The sequence below is a fragment of the Varanus komodoensis genome, unplaced genomic scaffold, assembly GCF_004798865.1.
Source record: "Varanus komodoensis strain SLA01 unplaced genomic scaffold, ASM479886v1 scaffold13_3, whole genome shotgun sequence".
Classification (NCBI taxonomy): Eukaryota; Metazoa; Chordata; class Lepidosauria; order Squamata; family Varanidae; genus Varanus; species Varanus komodoensis.
Window position 1 is genome coordinate 7,380,692 of NW_025335409.1, and position 15,979 is coordinate 7,396,670.

Consider the following 15,979-nt stretch of genomic DNA (forward strand, 5'->3'; position numbering starts at 1 on the left):
ACACCCGCACCGATGGGGCCTCAACGACCTCTTGTGGAAGCCCATTCCACACCCTCGGGGTCCTGACTGCCAGGAAGTGCTTCCTGGCATCCAGATGGAACCTTGGCTCCCTGAGCTTTGCTCCGTTGGAGTGCATCCTGCCTTCCTCTGCAGGGGAGAACAGGTCTTTACCCACCTCCGTGTGACACCCTCACATACCTGTATGTCGCCAACATATCCCCTCTGAGTCTCCTCTTCTCCAGGCTGAAGAGACCCAGCTCCCTCAGTCTCACCTCATACCCCATCCCCTGCATTGAATGCTCTTTAAAATCTGTTACACCAGTGAAGAGGGTGTAGCTGGGACAATAGGCCGGCTTTGTCTACTCTTAGCTGCATTCCCGAATGGAAGCCAAACGAACAAGCTAACTTCCCCATCTTCACAGCTCTGCCTCTTCATTATGATAAAATTCCAGTGATTGGCCTCTGTTTCTTGGGAATGCTAACAGACAACGTAACTTCAAGAACTGACCTTTAGGATTGTTATGTAGAAACTTGTAACAATATGCAGAAGTGTTATCAACACAATATAGCACTCCACTTGTCTCTCCCATATTGCTGTAGAGAAAGCAGAGCATGCTACTTTCTATCAATTATAAAAAATGGAGATAGGTGGCTATGATTTCACCCAGAAAAGCAGGTTGCTTACCTGCAACTGATGTTCTTCGAGTGGCCATCTGTGCAGTCACACATATGGGTTCTGCGCCTGCGCAGTGCCTTTGGCCGGAAAGATTAACAGCTAACGGTTTTTGGCGGGAACTCTGCTCCCCCTCCCCACTAGCATTATATAAGGAGCAGAGTGTCCGCCATTTTCCAGTCTTTGAAAGACTGACGTTCGCTCTCTTAATAAAGTTATTGTCATAATGGCAAAAAAGCCAAAAATTTCAGTGGTACGACAAATATCTAAAGATATCCTAGCATCAAAGAGAAGGAAGTCGGACCACCCATGACACCAAGCGGGGTCGGAAGGTGGGTTGTGTGACTGCACAGATGGCCACTCGAAGAACATCAGTTACAGGTAAGCAACCTGCTCTTCTTCGTCGTGGCCTCTGTGCATCACACATATGGGGAGAATAACAAGCTGATCCAGACTTGGAGGAGGGAGGTGTCATCAGCGAAGAATAGAACAGAGGACAGCCCTGCCAAACGAGCAGTCTTGTCTGGCGCGGGCATCAAGTCTGTAGTGTCTGGCAAAGGTACACGGGGTAGCCCAAGTGGCAGCTCTGCAAACATCTTCCATTGGAACTCCCGATGCAAAAGCCGAAGAAGCAGCCACAGCCCTTGTAGAATGACCTCTTGGAGTAGATGGTAAGTCCAATTTAGCCAATTGGTAAGACAGCGCAACTGTAGGCACTATCCATTTGGAAAGTTGTTGTGAAGTGACTGGATAGCCCCGGTCGTGTTCTGAGTATTTAACAAAAAGTCTATTGGAGTGTCGAACAGATTCAGTCCTAGACCTATAAAAGGCCAAGCAACGACGAACATCCAGCATATGCAGGGATCTCTCTATCGGATTCGAAGGAGCTGGGAAGAACGCTGGCAAAATGATCTCCTGCTACATGTGAAACGAGGTAGCAATTTTAGGAAGAAAAGATAGATCCAGTCGTAGAACTACCTTTTCCTTATGAAAATTCAAAAAAGGGGGGTCTACCCTAAGGGCGCAAAGTTCAGATGATCTACGGGCTGAAGTAATAGCTACTAGGAAAGCAGTCTTCCATGAGACAAGGCGTAAATCGATTGTTGCCATGGGTTCGAAAGGTGGTCGAGTCAGTGCCTGCAAAACCACTGAAAGACTCCAAGTGGGCATTAAAGGCCTTATTGTCGGATGGAGGTTACCCAATCCTCTCAAAAATCTTTTAATCAGATGTTGAGAAAAAATAGAGAAACCTTGAACAGTTCCACGGTAGTGAGAAATCGCTGCTGTATATACTTTTATGGAAGAAGGTTTAAGTCCAGACTGATGTAATTCGAAGAGGAATTGAAGAATCTGCTGAATTGATGCCAATGACGCCGAAAATGAGAGAGATTCAGCAAAGCGGGAGAATCTACGCCATTTCACTGCATACGATTTCCTAGTGAATGGTCTTAATGCAGATTCAAGAATATATAGCAGATCTGGATGTAAAGTCTGTGGAGTAGAGGTAGTGGGGATCGCCGGTGGCATCGACACTGGTGTAGTACATACAGTTATCGGATCCTCCAGGCAGTCAATTTCAGCGACAATAGGTCTGGGTGTCATATCGTGCCTCTCTCCTGAGTAATGAGATAAGGAAGGAGAGGGAGCTGAAGAAAATCTTCCCGAGAGATGTGAAGGAGAGTTGAGAACCATGGTTGACGCGGCCGCCAGGGGGTTATCAGTAGCCCTGTGGCCCCTTCATGAATAATCTTTGCCAACACTCTCATGATGAGGGAGATCGGCGGGAAAGCATAAAAAGTCAGGTTGGTCCAGGGGATCATGAAGGCGTCCCCGGACAACCCCTGTCCTATCCCCACTCTGGAGCGATAGTTCATGCACACCCTGTTCTGTCGGGTGGCAAACAGGTCTATGTCCGGTGGACCCCAGAGGTGGAACCGTCTGTCGCGAACCCGATGGTCCAGTTCCCATTCGTGTGACCGCGACATATGTCTGCTTAAGAGGCCTGCCTCTACATTGTCCATGCCCGCAAGATGTACTGCTAGAAGAGTGATACCTCTCGGTATGCACCAGCCCCAAATTTTGATGGACAGACGGGCTAGTTTCGGGGACCGGGTTCCCCCTTGCTTGTTCAAATAAAAGACCGTAGCCATGTTGTCCGAAGTTACCTGGACAACCTGATGAAGAAGCATGTCTTCGAACGATTGCAGGGCTTTGAAAACAGCAAGAAGTTCCAGAAAATTGATGTGGTTCCTGGAATCCCTGGGACTCCACACCCCTTGGGTATGTAGTCCGGAGCAAATGGCTCCCCATCCGAGAAGAGACACGTCGGTACCGAGAGTCACTGTAGGGTACCGAAGCCGAAACGGAACACCGACATTCAAATTGGCTGGTTCTGTCCACCATGACAGGGACTGAAGAACGGAGGCCGGGACTCAAATCCATTTGGTAGGTGGATCTCTCTGTGGTCGGAACATTCGGTTGAAGAAAAACTGAAGAGGACGTAGTCTGAGTCTGGCATGTGGAACCACGGCGATGGATGCAGCCATGTGTCCCAACAGACTTTGGATAGATCGGGCAGGGACAGTCCTTTCTCGTCGAATCCGAGAGATGCACCAAGCAATGGCGTGCTGTCTGTCTTGAGGAAGAAAGGCTCTTGTCAATGTAGAATCCAGCCGGGCTCTGATAAAGTTGATCGTCTGTGCAGGGATAAGAGAAGACTACTGTTGATTAATGCAGAGTCCAAGGTCTTGTAAAAGAGCACAAGTAATATAAACGGCAGACAAAAGTCCTGCCCTAGTGTTGGAAACGAACAACCAATCATCAAGGTACGGATATATCCGAATTCCACGTAGTCGAAGGTGTGCGCAAACAGGAGCCATACACTTCATAAAAATTCTTGGTGCAGTGGCCAATCCAAACGGTAACACCTTGAATTCGTAGATCTCAGAGCCTACTGCAAAACGAAGGAATCGCCTATGACATGGATGTATTGAAATATGAAAATAGGCATCCTTCAAGTCCAAGGAGGCGAACCAATCCCCTCTCCCCAGCAACAGAAGTATATTTTGGAGCATGGTCATCGGAAACGTCTTTGGTGTTATGAATTTATTGAGAGCTCTCAAGTCCAATATGGGACGGAGACCCCCATCTCATTTCAGGACCGTAAAATATTTAGAATAGAATCCATGGAGTCCGTCCGACAACGATAAGCAACGAACAGCTCCCTTAGTAAGGAGTTGGTGAATTTCATCCAATAGTACCGAGGAGGCCGGTGTAAAATGGATAAAATTCGATGATAGAACAACGTCGAATTCAATTCTACAGCCGTGCTGGATAATGGATAACAGCCATCCATCAGATGTAATGGACTCCCAAATGGGAAGCCGACTATTCAGTCGGTTCCCAAATGAGAGAGGGGAGGGTGAGGCTGGGAGGAGAGGAAAGGCTCGCACGTCCCATCAGCGCTGTTGCTGATCCATGTCGAAACGATGGCGGCCCCAGTGGAAACGCTGGGACGGCTGCTGTCTGTGGTGCTGCTGGCATTGATGTGGTTGTTGTTGCCAAGGTTGGAATTGTTGGCGGTATTGCGGACGTGACCATGACCACTTTGTCGGGGCTGCGACTGCAGTCCAATCACCGGGCCGTCATTCTGGATTCATGGATCTTTTTCAGTTTACTATCCATCTTCGCATTGAAGAGACCGGATCCGTCGAACGGCATCTCCTCAATTCTCTGCTTCATCTCTTCAGGAAAATTACAATTACTCAGCCAGGCGTGTCTGTGGAGGGAAATGGCACCGACGAGCAACCTCGAATCAGAGTCAACATGGTGCCTCACTGTGGAAAGCTGTTGCACCGGCACCTGCATAGCTTCCTTAACAAAAGTTTTCGCCAAATTGCCCTGGTTGCCTGGGAAGGTGTCAATGATGGTATCTATGCGCTGCATAAGGAAGTATTGATAGCGCGCCAGGGTCACCTCATAATTTGAAATTTGTAATCCGAGACCCGAAGCAGCGTACACCCGATGGGCGAGGGAGTCAACTTTTCTTCCTTCCTTATCGCGAGGCGAAGTGTGTCCACGTGCTTCCCGGCCCTGAGAGGATTCCACAACAGCCAAATTCGGCTTGGGGTGACGGAGGAGGACAGGGATGTCCTCCTCACGAACCCAATACATGGATTCGTATTTGCATGAAGTCGGTTGTGGGTGGGCTGGGAGGTCCCATGGTTGAGTCATTGCCTGCCTCAGAGTTGTTATGAGTGGTAAGGCGATGGAGGTGGATCTTTTGCCCGACTACATCATAGAAACGGTCAGTGCTCGGCCCCGGTTGTTGGTGGGCTTCGATGTCGAGCGACCTCACCAGTCTGCCTATTAGCTCGTTGAAAGAGATATACGGTTCTTCAGGTGACCCTGGGCCTTGAGAAGTAACCGTTGCATCTGGCGAGGTCGAGTCAACCTCCGACTCATCAGATTCCATCCAGTAAGTGGGTGGAGCACTGGAAGAGGAATCTCCTGGCGACTCTGATCTGCTGCTTTCTCTAGATGGAATCCTCGGGACGTCCCTTGGTGTAGAATGGAAACGATCCCGAGGAGGTGGCAGCGAAGATTGTCCTCTGGAAACCAGGTAATAGACTACGGATTGGTACTCTTCCTGTCTCGGAGCGGAGGAGTATTGGGACTGGTACCAATCATCAGATCTAGCATCCAAAGAGCGGCTCCTGCGGCTTCTCGGAGGAGAGATGGCGATGTCGGTATCCAGAGGGACGGGCGGCATTGGTGTAGGCGACCGAGGTCTCAGTGGAGAATCTCTTATTTCCCCATCCAAGATGGAACCATGCCGTGGATCCTGAAGAGGTTTGGCTACCAATTGGTGTGGGGAGCCTGGTGGAGTAACCCTCATAGCCGCCTGGATGGTCGGGACCGAGGGGATCACTTCCGTGGCCGGAGTCGGGATCGAGGAGGCCGCTGAACCCGAGTGGCGATGTTTTGCATGCTTGGGATTCCTCGATTTCTTAACCGGCTTGCCTGCCTTATCTTTTTTGGCCTTCTTATGCACAGGATGTTTGTCCGGATCACTGTGCTTTCGTTTCTCCTTTTGTTTTCTTGGAAGGGAAACGGGCTGATCGGCCATGTTGGAAGCACCTTCTTCCGAAGGGCATGAGGGCGGAGCAATGGAGGAAGAGGTCGGGCGTTGCGGCAGATCAGCCTGAGTTGGGTGGCCTTCGGGTGGAGCCACTGTAGGGGGCTTAGCCACCAGCCAGTCCGATTGGAGGAGAGCCTGGTCCCACAAGAGCTTGCGGAGGTGGTTCTCCCGATTCTTCCTCACCTGTTTGGAAAAGGCCAAACAGTGCCCGCATTTATCTGTCCTGTGCCCTTCCCCCAGGCAAAGGAGGCACAGGTCATGCGGGTCTGCAGCGGGCATTTTGGAGCCTCACTTTCCGCACTTGCGGAACGCCGCTCGTTGCGCCATCGTAGAAAAATGAAGAAGATAATAAAGAGGGAGAATAATATTTTTGGGGTTTTTTTTGTTTTTGTTTTTATAGGAACAAGAGAGAATAAGTGAAAAAGCAAGAACTGAGTGAGATACTAAGAGTAACAGGAACAAGGGAATACTAACTTGGTAAGAAAAGAGAAATTTTTCAACAAGCGAGAAGGTAAGTAATGATCTAGGCGAGAGCGAAGCGGCATGAGGCACAACGAACGGCGGTCGCGAAGACTGGAAAATGGCGGACACTCCGCTCCTTATATAATGCTAGAGGGGAGGGGGAGTGGAGTTCCCGCCAAAAACCGTTAGCTGTTAATCTTTCCGGCCAAAGGCACTGCCCAGGCGCAGAACCCATGTGTGTGATGCACAGAGGCCACGATGAAGAAATATACAGATAAGAGTGAATGTGGAATGTGGGAGTCTCTATACAAAACAGTCCACAGAAGAGGGTAGAAAGCAAAGCTTTCTGTTCATTTCTCCCTCCTCCACACCTTGCTGTAAAATCCATACATCTCCAAGACTTCAACATCTCTTCCCACTTTCTCTTCTTAACATACAGCCTGAAGAAGAGTTGTGAAAAACTTAAAAATCAATTTACTATTTTGTGACATTTAGGTTGCACAGTCCTAATATTAACCCTTTTGCCCAACTATAGCTTCCAGAAATCCCTTTGCTGCTATCCCACCAATAGCTGTCATGTGCTGTAATGCAAACCAGATGGGTGAAGCTGTACAGGAGATTTGTGGAAGAGGTTTCTATCTCTTATTCCATATAAAAGCAAAACTGTAGCTGGAAAGTTGACTGGGATCAGAGATGGTCGAAAAAATTTTAATTGTTCCCTTCATGTTGTTTTGCCAATCAAGATCACCCCAAACCTTTTATTTATCACACTTGGAGAAAAGTCACAGTTACCACTCCAACTGGTTGGAAAAGATGACAAAAGATGATCACAGATCTTCATTTTCTTTAAGTGTGGCTGTTACTCTCCCAATGCACAGGAGATGATCTTTCAGAATGAAGTGTAAATTAGTAGAAATGCTCTGTTTTAGCCACAGAAAAGTGAAGAAAGAGCATAAACTGAATTGCTACTTCTCACCTTAACTCTTCCTCATTCCATTTCCACTAGCCTTTCAGACACTTATCCGATTTGACTTCACTGAATCTAACCTGGATGAGATGCTGGCAATCCATGACCAGATCTTGTGCCTCTTACTTTAAAAAACAAAACAGCCACATGACCAGCCATACATTTACTCTAATGAGGCAAAGTAGTAAGTGCAGGATGGGTGGATTACCCTGGAAACATGGCATAGGAAAAGGGATTAAAACCTCTCCCGTCACTGTGACCTCAATCCAATTTTCTGCCCTGTAGTTACTTGAAGCGGTGGGGGGATACTTGAACACAGATCTCCAATATTCCACCTAGTTTGGCTGTTAGGCCCATTATTCCAGCTGAGCCAAAGCACACTACTCTACAGTTATGGAATTTAAAGCTTTCCCTTCAACATTGTAAAATCACAGTGGGAATGCAAGTGGAATGCTTTCCTCTCTTAACTCAAACTGGAGGAGGTACTCCACTGATTTTATAGTTCTCAACTGCTCTGTTGATCTTCTTTCCAATAATTCCCCATTTTCTTGTCATCCAGGAACAGAAATTATTGGCATTTGTTTGCCCAGCTGTCCCACTAATTAGCAACTTCTTCTACTCTCCAAATCCCACAGGCACTGCAGCCATTCCAAGGATTTAATGCTTCTGAGCATGCTTATTAGCACTGACAAGTGAGAATTTTAAGAATTCCTACCCCAGACATAGTTTCTGCCCCAGACATATTTTCAGCAAATCTCTGGAGAGATATAAACATAACAATCAGACAGTTTAGGTGCTGCTGGAAAAAGCAGCAGAAATTCCAAGCAGTGCAGAGGATGTATTATTGAACAACCACTAAATGGAGTAACATGACAGGAAGAAAAAAGTCCTAGCCTTACAAAAGCAGCATCCTTTAGCTCTACCTTCACTGAAAGAAAAATATGATGTACCCACAAAATATTTCTAAACATGAAATACATGAACCTGGAATAAACAAGAAGCAGGCAGCCAAGCAGATGATATAAAGCAAACAAGGATGAAATTATCACAGAAGTACACGATGCAATCAGACAAAAAGTGCAAACACAGCCATAATATAGAATGGAAAATTCCTACACATTTGCAGGTAATTAAGGACTTTTCATGCTGATGCCAGTGATTTACTGAGAAACCTAAGAAGCCATAACTCAGCTCTGGTGCAAGTTAATACTCAATGAAAGCAACAAACATGCAATTATAATCAAAGGTATATGGCATACATATTTCTGCAGCCTAGGTTAATTCTCATACAGAAGGTATCTACCAAACAGAAGACAAGAGAGATCAAGGTTGAGGCTCAAACACAGGCATTTATTATTTTTTCAGCCCAAAATCCCCATCCCCAAGAATCTGTATTTTTACCTATTAAAGATGAAGAAAAAGATAATAGACAGGATCCCTGTAGGGGCCCTCCTGTAGCTTTTCTGTCATCCCTCCAATGAAAAAGCAGTGTTGGCAGGGAGATTTTGAGGTGAAAAATAAATGGAAGTCTAAAGCAGCTTCTTTGCATAACCTTTTCTCCACTCAGATACAACCTGCTGCTTTAGGTTTAAATACACATGCATGAAAGAAATGCAAAACTGTTTCAGCCAAATATCAACATATGCTAATAAACAAAAACTTTCTGAAGGCTGAAACATGTTCGCTGTATATAAATGTACGGTCCTTAAAAGACTCTTAACAACTTAGTATTGCATGGCACGCCACTACATCATAAAATCTGGGTTACATCCAATGTTAGACCCACTGAAATGAGAATGTTCTTACATTCATTTTAATGGGTTTACTCTTATTAGATCTAACATTTGATGTAAGCCAAATTTGGTAACAATGAATGACAGTTGTTCAGACAATCATCCAGTAACTCAGCTTACTGGCATTAAAGGAATAAATTTATAGTAATCAAATTTGCAAAGACAATCTGCAAATAACCAGCGATTGGAAATGAGAAAAATCACATCTTTACTGTGTAATATAAACTGACATCTTGAAATGTCTATACAATTTGTTTACCATATACATCCATAGATATTTGCCAAAGCAAATAGGTAACTGAAGCCACCACAATAAATTGGGCAATACAGCACAACATATTTTAATTTGGGAATATTTTTACTTCTATTGACAGGAAACTGTAGAATCATGCTCCTGTTAGATTTGGTTTCTTCTGGACAGATTTAGGAGATTCAGGCCAGTAGCTACCCAAGTGCCCACTGTTTCTCTTGCACTCTGCCAATTCTGTTACACAAATGACCCCTGCATTTATTAAATTAAATGTCTTCATTTCTGGAAGAAGGCAGCTTGCATAAGAGAGTCCTGCTGACCTGCCTCCTCCCAGAAAGGAAAGTTTCTGTTCATTTGTAGGTTTCCTCTAGGAAGTGCTCTCTCTTCCTTGCATAAGTGGAGGGTCCTGCTAACACAATGCGATTGGTGGGACCCATTGCTTGCAGAAGGGAATTGGCAAGCTGGAAGAAAATCAGAGGGGTGCAGGTGCCCCACTAAGTATACCCCAAAGAACTATGGTGTTTGCCACCAACAAATACCAACAACCTAGATGGCTTTAAAAGAAAAACAGACTTATATGGAGAATATGTCTATGAATGACTACTAGTCATCATGGCTATTTGCTATCACCAGCTATTACTGCCATGTCCTATTTGTGGGTTTCCCCAAAGTCATCTGGCTAGCCAGTTTTGGAAACAGGATGCTAGACTAGATAAACTTTTATTTTGATCCACCAGGGCTGCTCTTATACAGTACACCTTTGTAAAAGATGCAGCAATCTTCGCAACAAAATGGTAGCAAACCACCATGACATCAAACAGACAATGGCACAGAACAGGATATCAGAAAAGTGAAGATCATCAACCTGCAAAACGTTTGCTAGAAATGCTTTGCTGCATTGCAAAATGCTTTGCCCCATCATGTTCCTAATTTAAACTCAAAAATAAAAAAACAAAAGAATAGCTAGAATGCACCCCTGCTGCTTTAAAATAAGATTATAACAGTTTGTGAAGAACTGATTAATATATCTGTGCCTTGGTAAGTGGATTCATTGTGTTCTGTTTCCAGTTACCAGCTGGCCACCACCTGAAACTATGTCAACTGTGTATGTCCTTAACTATGCAAACAGTGAACCTGTTAACATGTATTTTTGTGAATCAAAGTTGTTGCCACTGGATCACCCAGGTTTCCACCTGACACATGCTCATGCATATTTTACCAAGGGGCCTATTCAGTTAATTACAACCAGCAGCTGATTTACATATTTAGCAGCTCAAGCTAGTAGGCCATTAGCTATTAAACATATAAAGAAGTACATTGCAAGAAAAACATCACCCACTCCATCTGTGCATCACATTGTACTGAATTAGTTTAATAATATGCTGATACATTTTTTAGGTCAACCTGAATTTCATCTATGTGAAGATGTTTTCCCGCCATGATGGTCAACAGATCTTGTCTGTCCTCAGCACACTGAAAAGCACAGCTGCATGAACAGAAAACCAACAGTGAATAAAGTCTGCTTCTCATGACTCTCCGGTTTCCATACAATTTATTATGACGCTAAACAAGCAACTAGGCAGCTGAACTGTAACTGAGGGCACAATGGTGTCATTTTCATCAGTTTCACCCCAGCAACATGACTGCCGCTGTATCCATACCGGGAAGTTAGTCTTAGCACTAACACACTAGGAGCTATGCTCTGAAGCCTTCAGAAGTTCTATCTCCAATCATCCTGACAGCAGTGTGGAAGATGTTCACGAACAGCCAAGAGACCCAAAAAGAAAATGACACAGCATATCCAAATACACTAAGTGAGGTAGACATTTAGGAAAATATTGTCTGTGCTCTACACACATTCCTCCCTGCATTCCTCATAGATATTTGCAACTACTTACAGTTACATTCACCTTTCAATGGTATGTTAGGAAAAGTGGCAATGAAAATAAACCCGAGCAAATTGAAACTGAAGTACTGAAAAACTGGGAAGATCAAAAAATCTGAACTAACAAAAGTGAAGCTTGAAAGGACTAGTTGGTAGCAAGTATCATGCATGTTGTCATAGGCTGCAAACTAGGTTTTGGATGATTCTTACAAATATTTACCTGTTGATGTGACTGAAAAGTATTAATTTTCTGATTGCAAGTTTATATGGTTTAATAACTTACAGGTCATGCACCACAATTTAAGAATTAAAAAACATTATTAACAATGAATTGCCACATCTACAATACAGTTTTTACAAAAACTGTTCAGAAGTAGTCTTAATCTTGCAGCATCAAGAAGGGTTGAATATTTTTATTTCTTTAAAAAACTCTCTCTCACCTGTTCCTATTTCAGGCAATATAAGAAAATGTGAAAAGGTGTATCAAGCTCTTTCAAGGGGCAATTGCAAGCATTCGTTGGGGGGTTATCTTAAGAAATCAGCCCCTTATCTTTGCAGGTAGAAGTACATTATAATGTGCTACCATATAAGATCATCTCAATTTGGGAACTACCAATAAAGTAAAGGTAAAGCGGTAGATCAAATATAGTGGAGTATTTAAATCAGGGGTCTCAAACTCAACTTACCTGGGGGCCGCTGGAAGAAGAGTCTGGGTGAGGCTGGGCCGCATCAAGTATTCCACCACTACGGTGGTGGTGGGCTGCTCATCCAGAGGCCGGCCCGGGTGCCGCCAGCGCTTTGAAGGCCACAGGGCCCCTCCCCCGTGCCCCGCCTGTCCCGGCAATTGGCCCACGGGCCGCAAGTTTGAGACCCCTGATTTAAAGATATATAAAACTCCGGTGCTGCCTCATATGTTATATGGTTCCCAGATCTGTTTTTCTGTTCCACTAGAGCAACTTGAAAATCTCCATCAAGCTTTCTTTTCGTAAAATTCTAACTTTGCCACCCTGTATTGCCTCTGCAGTGATACAGCTTGAACTAGGGCTCCCAAAAATTTCAACTTTGATTTGGAAGACCATAATTAATTTTAACTGTTAATTATTAAACACTGAAGAACTTCCAACTTTTACTACCCTGGCAGTACAAGAGCGCTGCTGGTAGAAGTGGAATGATGCAGCAGAAAACAGAATAAGCAAACTAGGCTTATGGAAAAGCTAATGAAAAAGGGTGGAAGCTACTTATAGAAAAATTACTTAAGGAAGATTGGGACTCCATTCAAGAGAATGCTAGATGATCCTCTTTACATCTGGGGATTAATTTTATAATTTACACATGATGTCCAATCCCAGTCACAGACTTCAGCTATAGACCTGATAAAATGTAAAGAGATTTCCTTTTTAAATTTTATTATTATTTCCTAAACAATATCCCTTTATTTTTGAGATGTAAACTTTATTCTTCAAACTTTTGTTTTTAAGTACAAGTAGGCCTTTCTTGTTTGCTTGCCTGCTGTGTTTTATGCTCTCACAATTGTGAAAGGTCTTCATAACAGAAAGAAGTATACTGCACATACCCTTTCTATTGTTCTATTATTCTAAACATTATTATGATTATTTAAATCATTAGTCATCATTAATCACAATTATAATATCTGCAATCAACAGCCCAGAAATAGAAAAGCATAGAAGACACATTTCTCAGAAGAACAATGATTACATTAATCATACTTCATGGTTATTTTTGTCTGGTTTAGTGTTGGAAGGTAAATGTGAAGCTTTCAGATAACAGAGTTAGGTGTATTTCCACATGATTATAGTATCAGCACAATGAAGTACAAATCCTAAACAGTGTTTTTAAAAGGAATGGCAATTCTTTGATGCAGCATTGATAATAGAATTTTTTAAAACCTTATGTTTTGTTGTTATTTAACATGTGTTATGAATCTCTGCAAAGCCACAGTACAGAAGTCCCCAAATTATTTGGATGTGTGGGTACATTTAGGAATTGAAAAAACTGCTGAGGACACCACAACAAAATGTCTGATCTATGAATTGCTGCTTCAGTTGCATTTTGTTGCATACATAGACCTTAACCTGCATCCTATTTAACAAAACATTTTGTCTAACAGCTGGGGGACACCTCTGATAAGGGACTGAGTGCATTCAGATGTCACAATAACCCACCCTGACAATATGCCACAACTGGCAGTGAGCCAAACTGGGATCACTGTGGGTGTTTGGCCCCCTCCTTCCCTTTCAGTCTCCTCTGCTGGGTATCCCAGAGGACACCACAGAAGAAATGAGTCTTTCCACACCCTCCCTGCTACAATCATGAGCCATTTCAGGCTTGCTGCATCTTTCTGTTTTTACCCTTCTTTTTCCAGAGATCATGAATGGCTGTTTTATCCAATTCCCATTGTGACAACTGAGTGCTCCAGTGAGACCTTGGAGGGGCTGCCCATAGCTATCCAAACTTGTTTTTAAAAAAAGCAAAAATAGTGCACAATGTATATATTGTTTCTACTTTCTTGTTTCCAGGGTAGAGCCTGCATACAAGGGCAGCAGGTACTGACCCATGACATTGCCCAGAATAGGTTCAAAATACAATTTGACTGGGAAATGGGGTGGTCGTGGTCAAATTTTAATGCAGCACTGTGTTTAGAAGCATCCCCCCCATAAACACATTTTCTTGTGCACAATTTTCTAAGGAAAGTCTGAAGAACCACAAACATTCCCTCCAAGGGACACTCAAAGGGACTGCTATCCTGAATGGCAGCTGACTTTCCTGGTTTCTGGGGAAAAGATAAAAATAAAAAGCTATATTGAGACTGAAACATCTTGAAATTGCAGCGTGGATGCAAGGGAAGCCTCTGCTAGGTGCCTAAAGTGCCATCTGGCATTTTAATGCCATCTGACAATGATGCTTCTCATGGTAAGAACACCAAGAGTATATTGTCACTCTTGCCATGAGGCTCACTAACCAATTACCACTACCTAAGATAAGGCTGGACATCTGCCTTCAGGTGACACCATAACCAATAGTGCTTAGAGCAACTCCCAAGACCAAGTTATGGGGGGGGGGGGTCACTTGTTCCCTACACATAAGCCACCTGAGGAAAATTAGTCTAAGATCACATGACACAAGAACCCATCATAGCAACGCATGATGAGTTTCATGTCACAAAAACTTAGTCATTGACTAATTCAGCTAATTATTGGCAGTGCAACACAGATGTTTCTTCTTCAGGCAGTATGCAGTAGTTGCTTCTTCTTTTGGAGTAATTATTACATTTTTATTAGTAGAACACATTTTAATAATTACTGATATACACACTCTTTTAAATTATTTACTTGCTTTGTGGAAATTAACTAATGGATGGGGACATGGATTCTCTGATATTACAACACTGAAAGGATAAACACTCACATCCTATCATACAATGGATTGAGGATCTTAGAAATTTTGATATATGAGCAAGTGGTATACAGATGCCAACTTCAAATGGATACTTATTTGACTATTTGGTCTGCTTCTTCTGAACTCTGTGTATAATTGTTAAAAAGCTGTATGCTCTTCACAGACATTCATTTATTATATTTACAATAAAATTATAAAAAATACAAATAATTTTGGGTGTCCATGTCCCCCATGTTGGGAGCCCATGCCACAGCATTTTCAGTAGGCTTAGTACTGAGTTTATCTTTCATAACATAATTTACATATACTTTTCACCGTAAGTAGTCAACATATATACCAATTATCCTAATTATCTTTATTAACATTGCAATAAGCAGAAATAATCTTAAAATGTTATTTGATTAAACTGCATTCTTTTCAAAGACCACTTTATTATTTTTGGAGAAAGGGAAAATATATGGACAAACACATTGATTTTTTTTTACAGTTCCAATGAAGCAAATGTATCTAAAAAGACTTCAACCTACTTCTGTGATTAGAAAAAAGGAACTGAGAAGACCCACTTATTTTTGTTTTTTAAAGTAAGGATGTGTAGAAATTGAGAGAGACTAAATTCTCGATTTTCTCTAGAACTGAGAGGTAACAAGATGCATAGTATAAAGAGTATTGAGCTTTTTCTCTTCTGGAGGAGATAAACAGAAGTGTTCCACGTCTGTGAACACCAATTTAGCAACTTTAATAAACACTGATGTGCACACATTAAAAGGGGGGACTAATTAATGTGAAACGGAGTGAAAAGAATATGCCATTCATTAATGAACAGTCCATTACTTCTGACAACTGTGACTAGATTTGTATGAACTCTAGTGATAAGCTATGTTTGGGAGGGTGGAATTAAATCAGTCATTCTGACAGCTGTGCAGCGTGATGCCTTACACAAAAATGCTAAAAATCCATGGAATATCAGCTGGCCAAAATACCTTTCACACTGTTGCAAATGGGTACTTGGTTTGTCCAAGATTTATCGACATGAAAACTGAAATCACTAACCTTGGCTCTGAGAGACACATCTAAGAAAGATGAAGGGATACAATATTATAAGAGAGAAGTGAGACTGAAGCTGGGATGGCTATGTTCAAAGCTCTTCAAACACATACCACCTAGCATTTTCACCTTTTTTATTACCTTGCCTCTACTTTCTATACCCCAACCCCTTTAGATGCACTTCCTGTGGTTTTCACAATATACTTTCATCACAATCTTAAGATAACAGTATGCTACTGAGAATGCACTCAGGTTTTAGTAGTAGTCACCTGCTTAGCCTGACACTGAAAGTACATGCATATTGCAAATTATGTGCAATCTCACTACATCAAAGTGACTCAGTTTTTA

The 15,979-nt window shown here is 43.0% G+C and overlaps 1 protein-coding gene across 5 annotated transcripts in view; it reads right to left on the reverse strand.

Moving 5' to 3' along the window:
• SLC2A13 (solute carrier family 2 member 13) overlaps positions 1-15,979 on the reverse strand; it is a 155,245-nt gene that overhangs the window by 18,446 nt on the left and 120,820 nt on the right. The window contains exon 8 of one of the 5 annotated variants that reach the window (XM_044423386.1): positions 10,690-10,771. The exons of 3 other annotated variants lie outside the window; for them this stretch is intronic. In XM_044423386.1, coding sequence (XP_044279321.1) covers positions 10,690-10,771 — 82 coding nt within the window. Of the gene's footprint in view, positions 1-10,481; positions 10,772-15,979 lie in introns of those variants that run through there. One more of the 5 variants, XM_044423385.1, reaches the window with a different exon arrangement.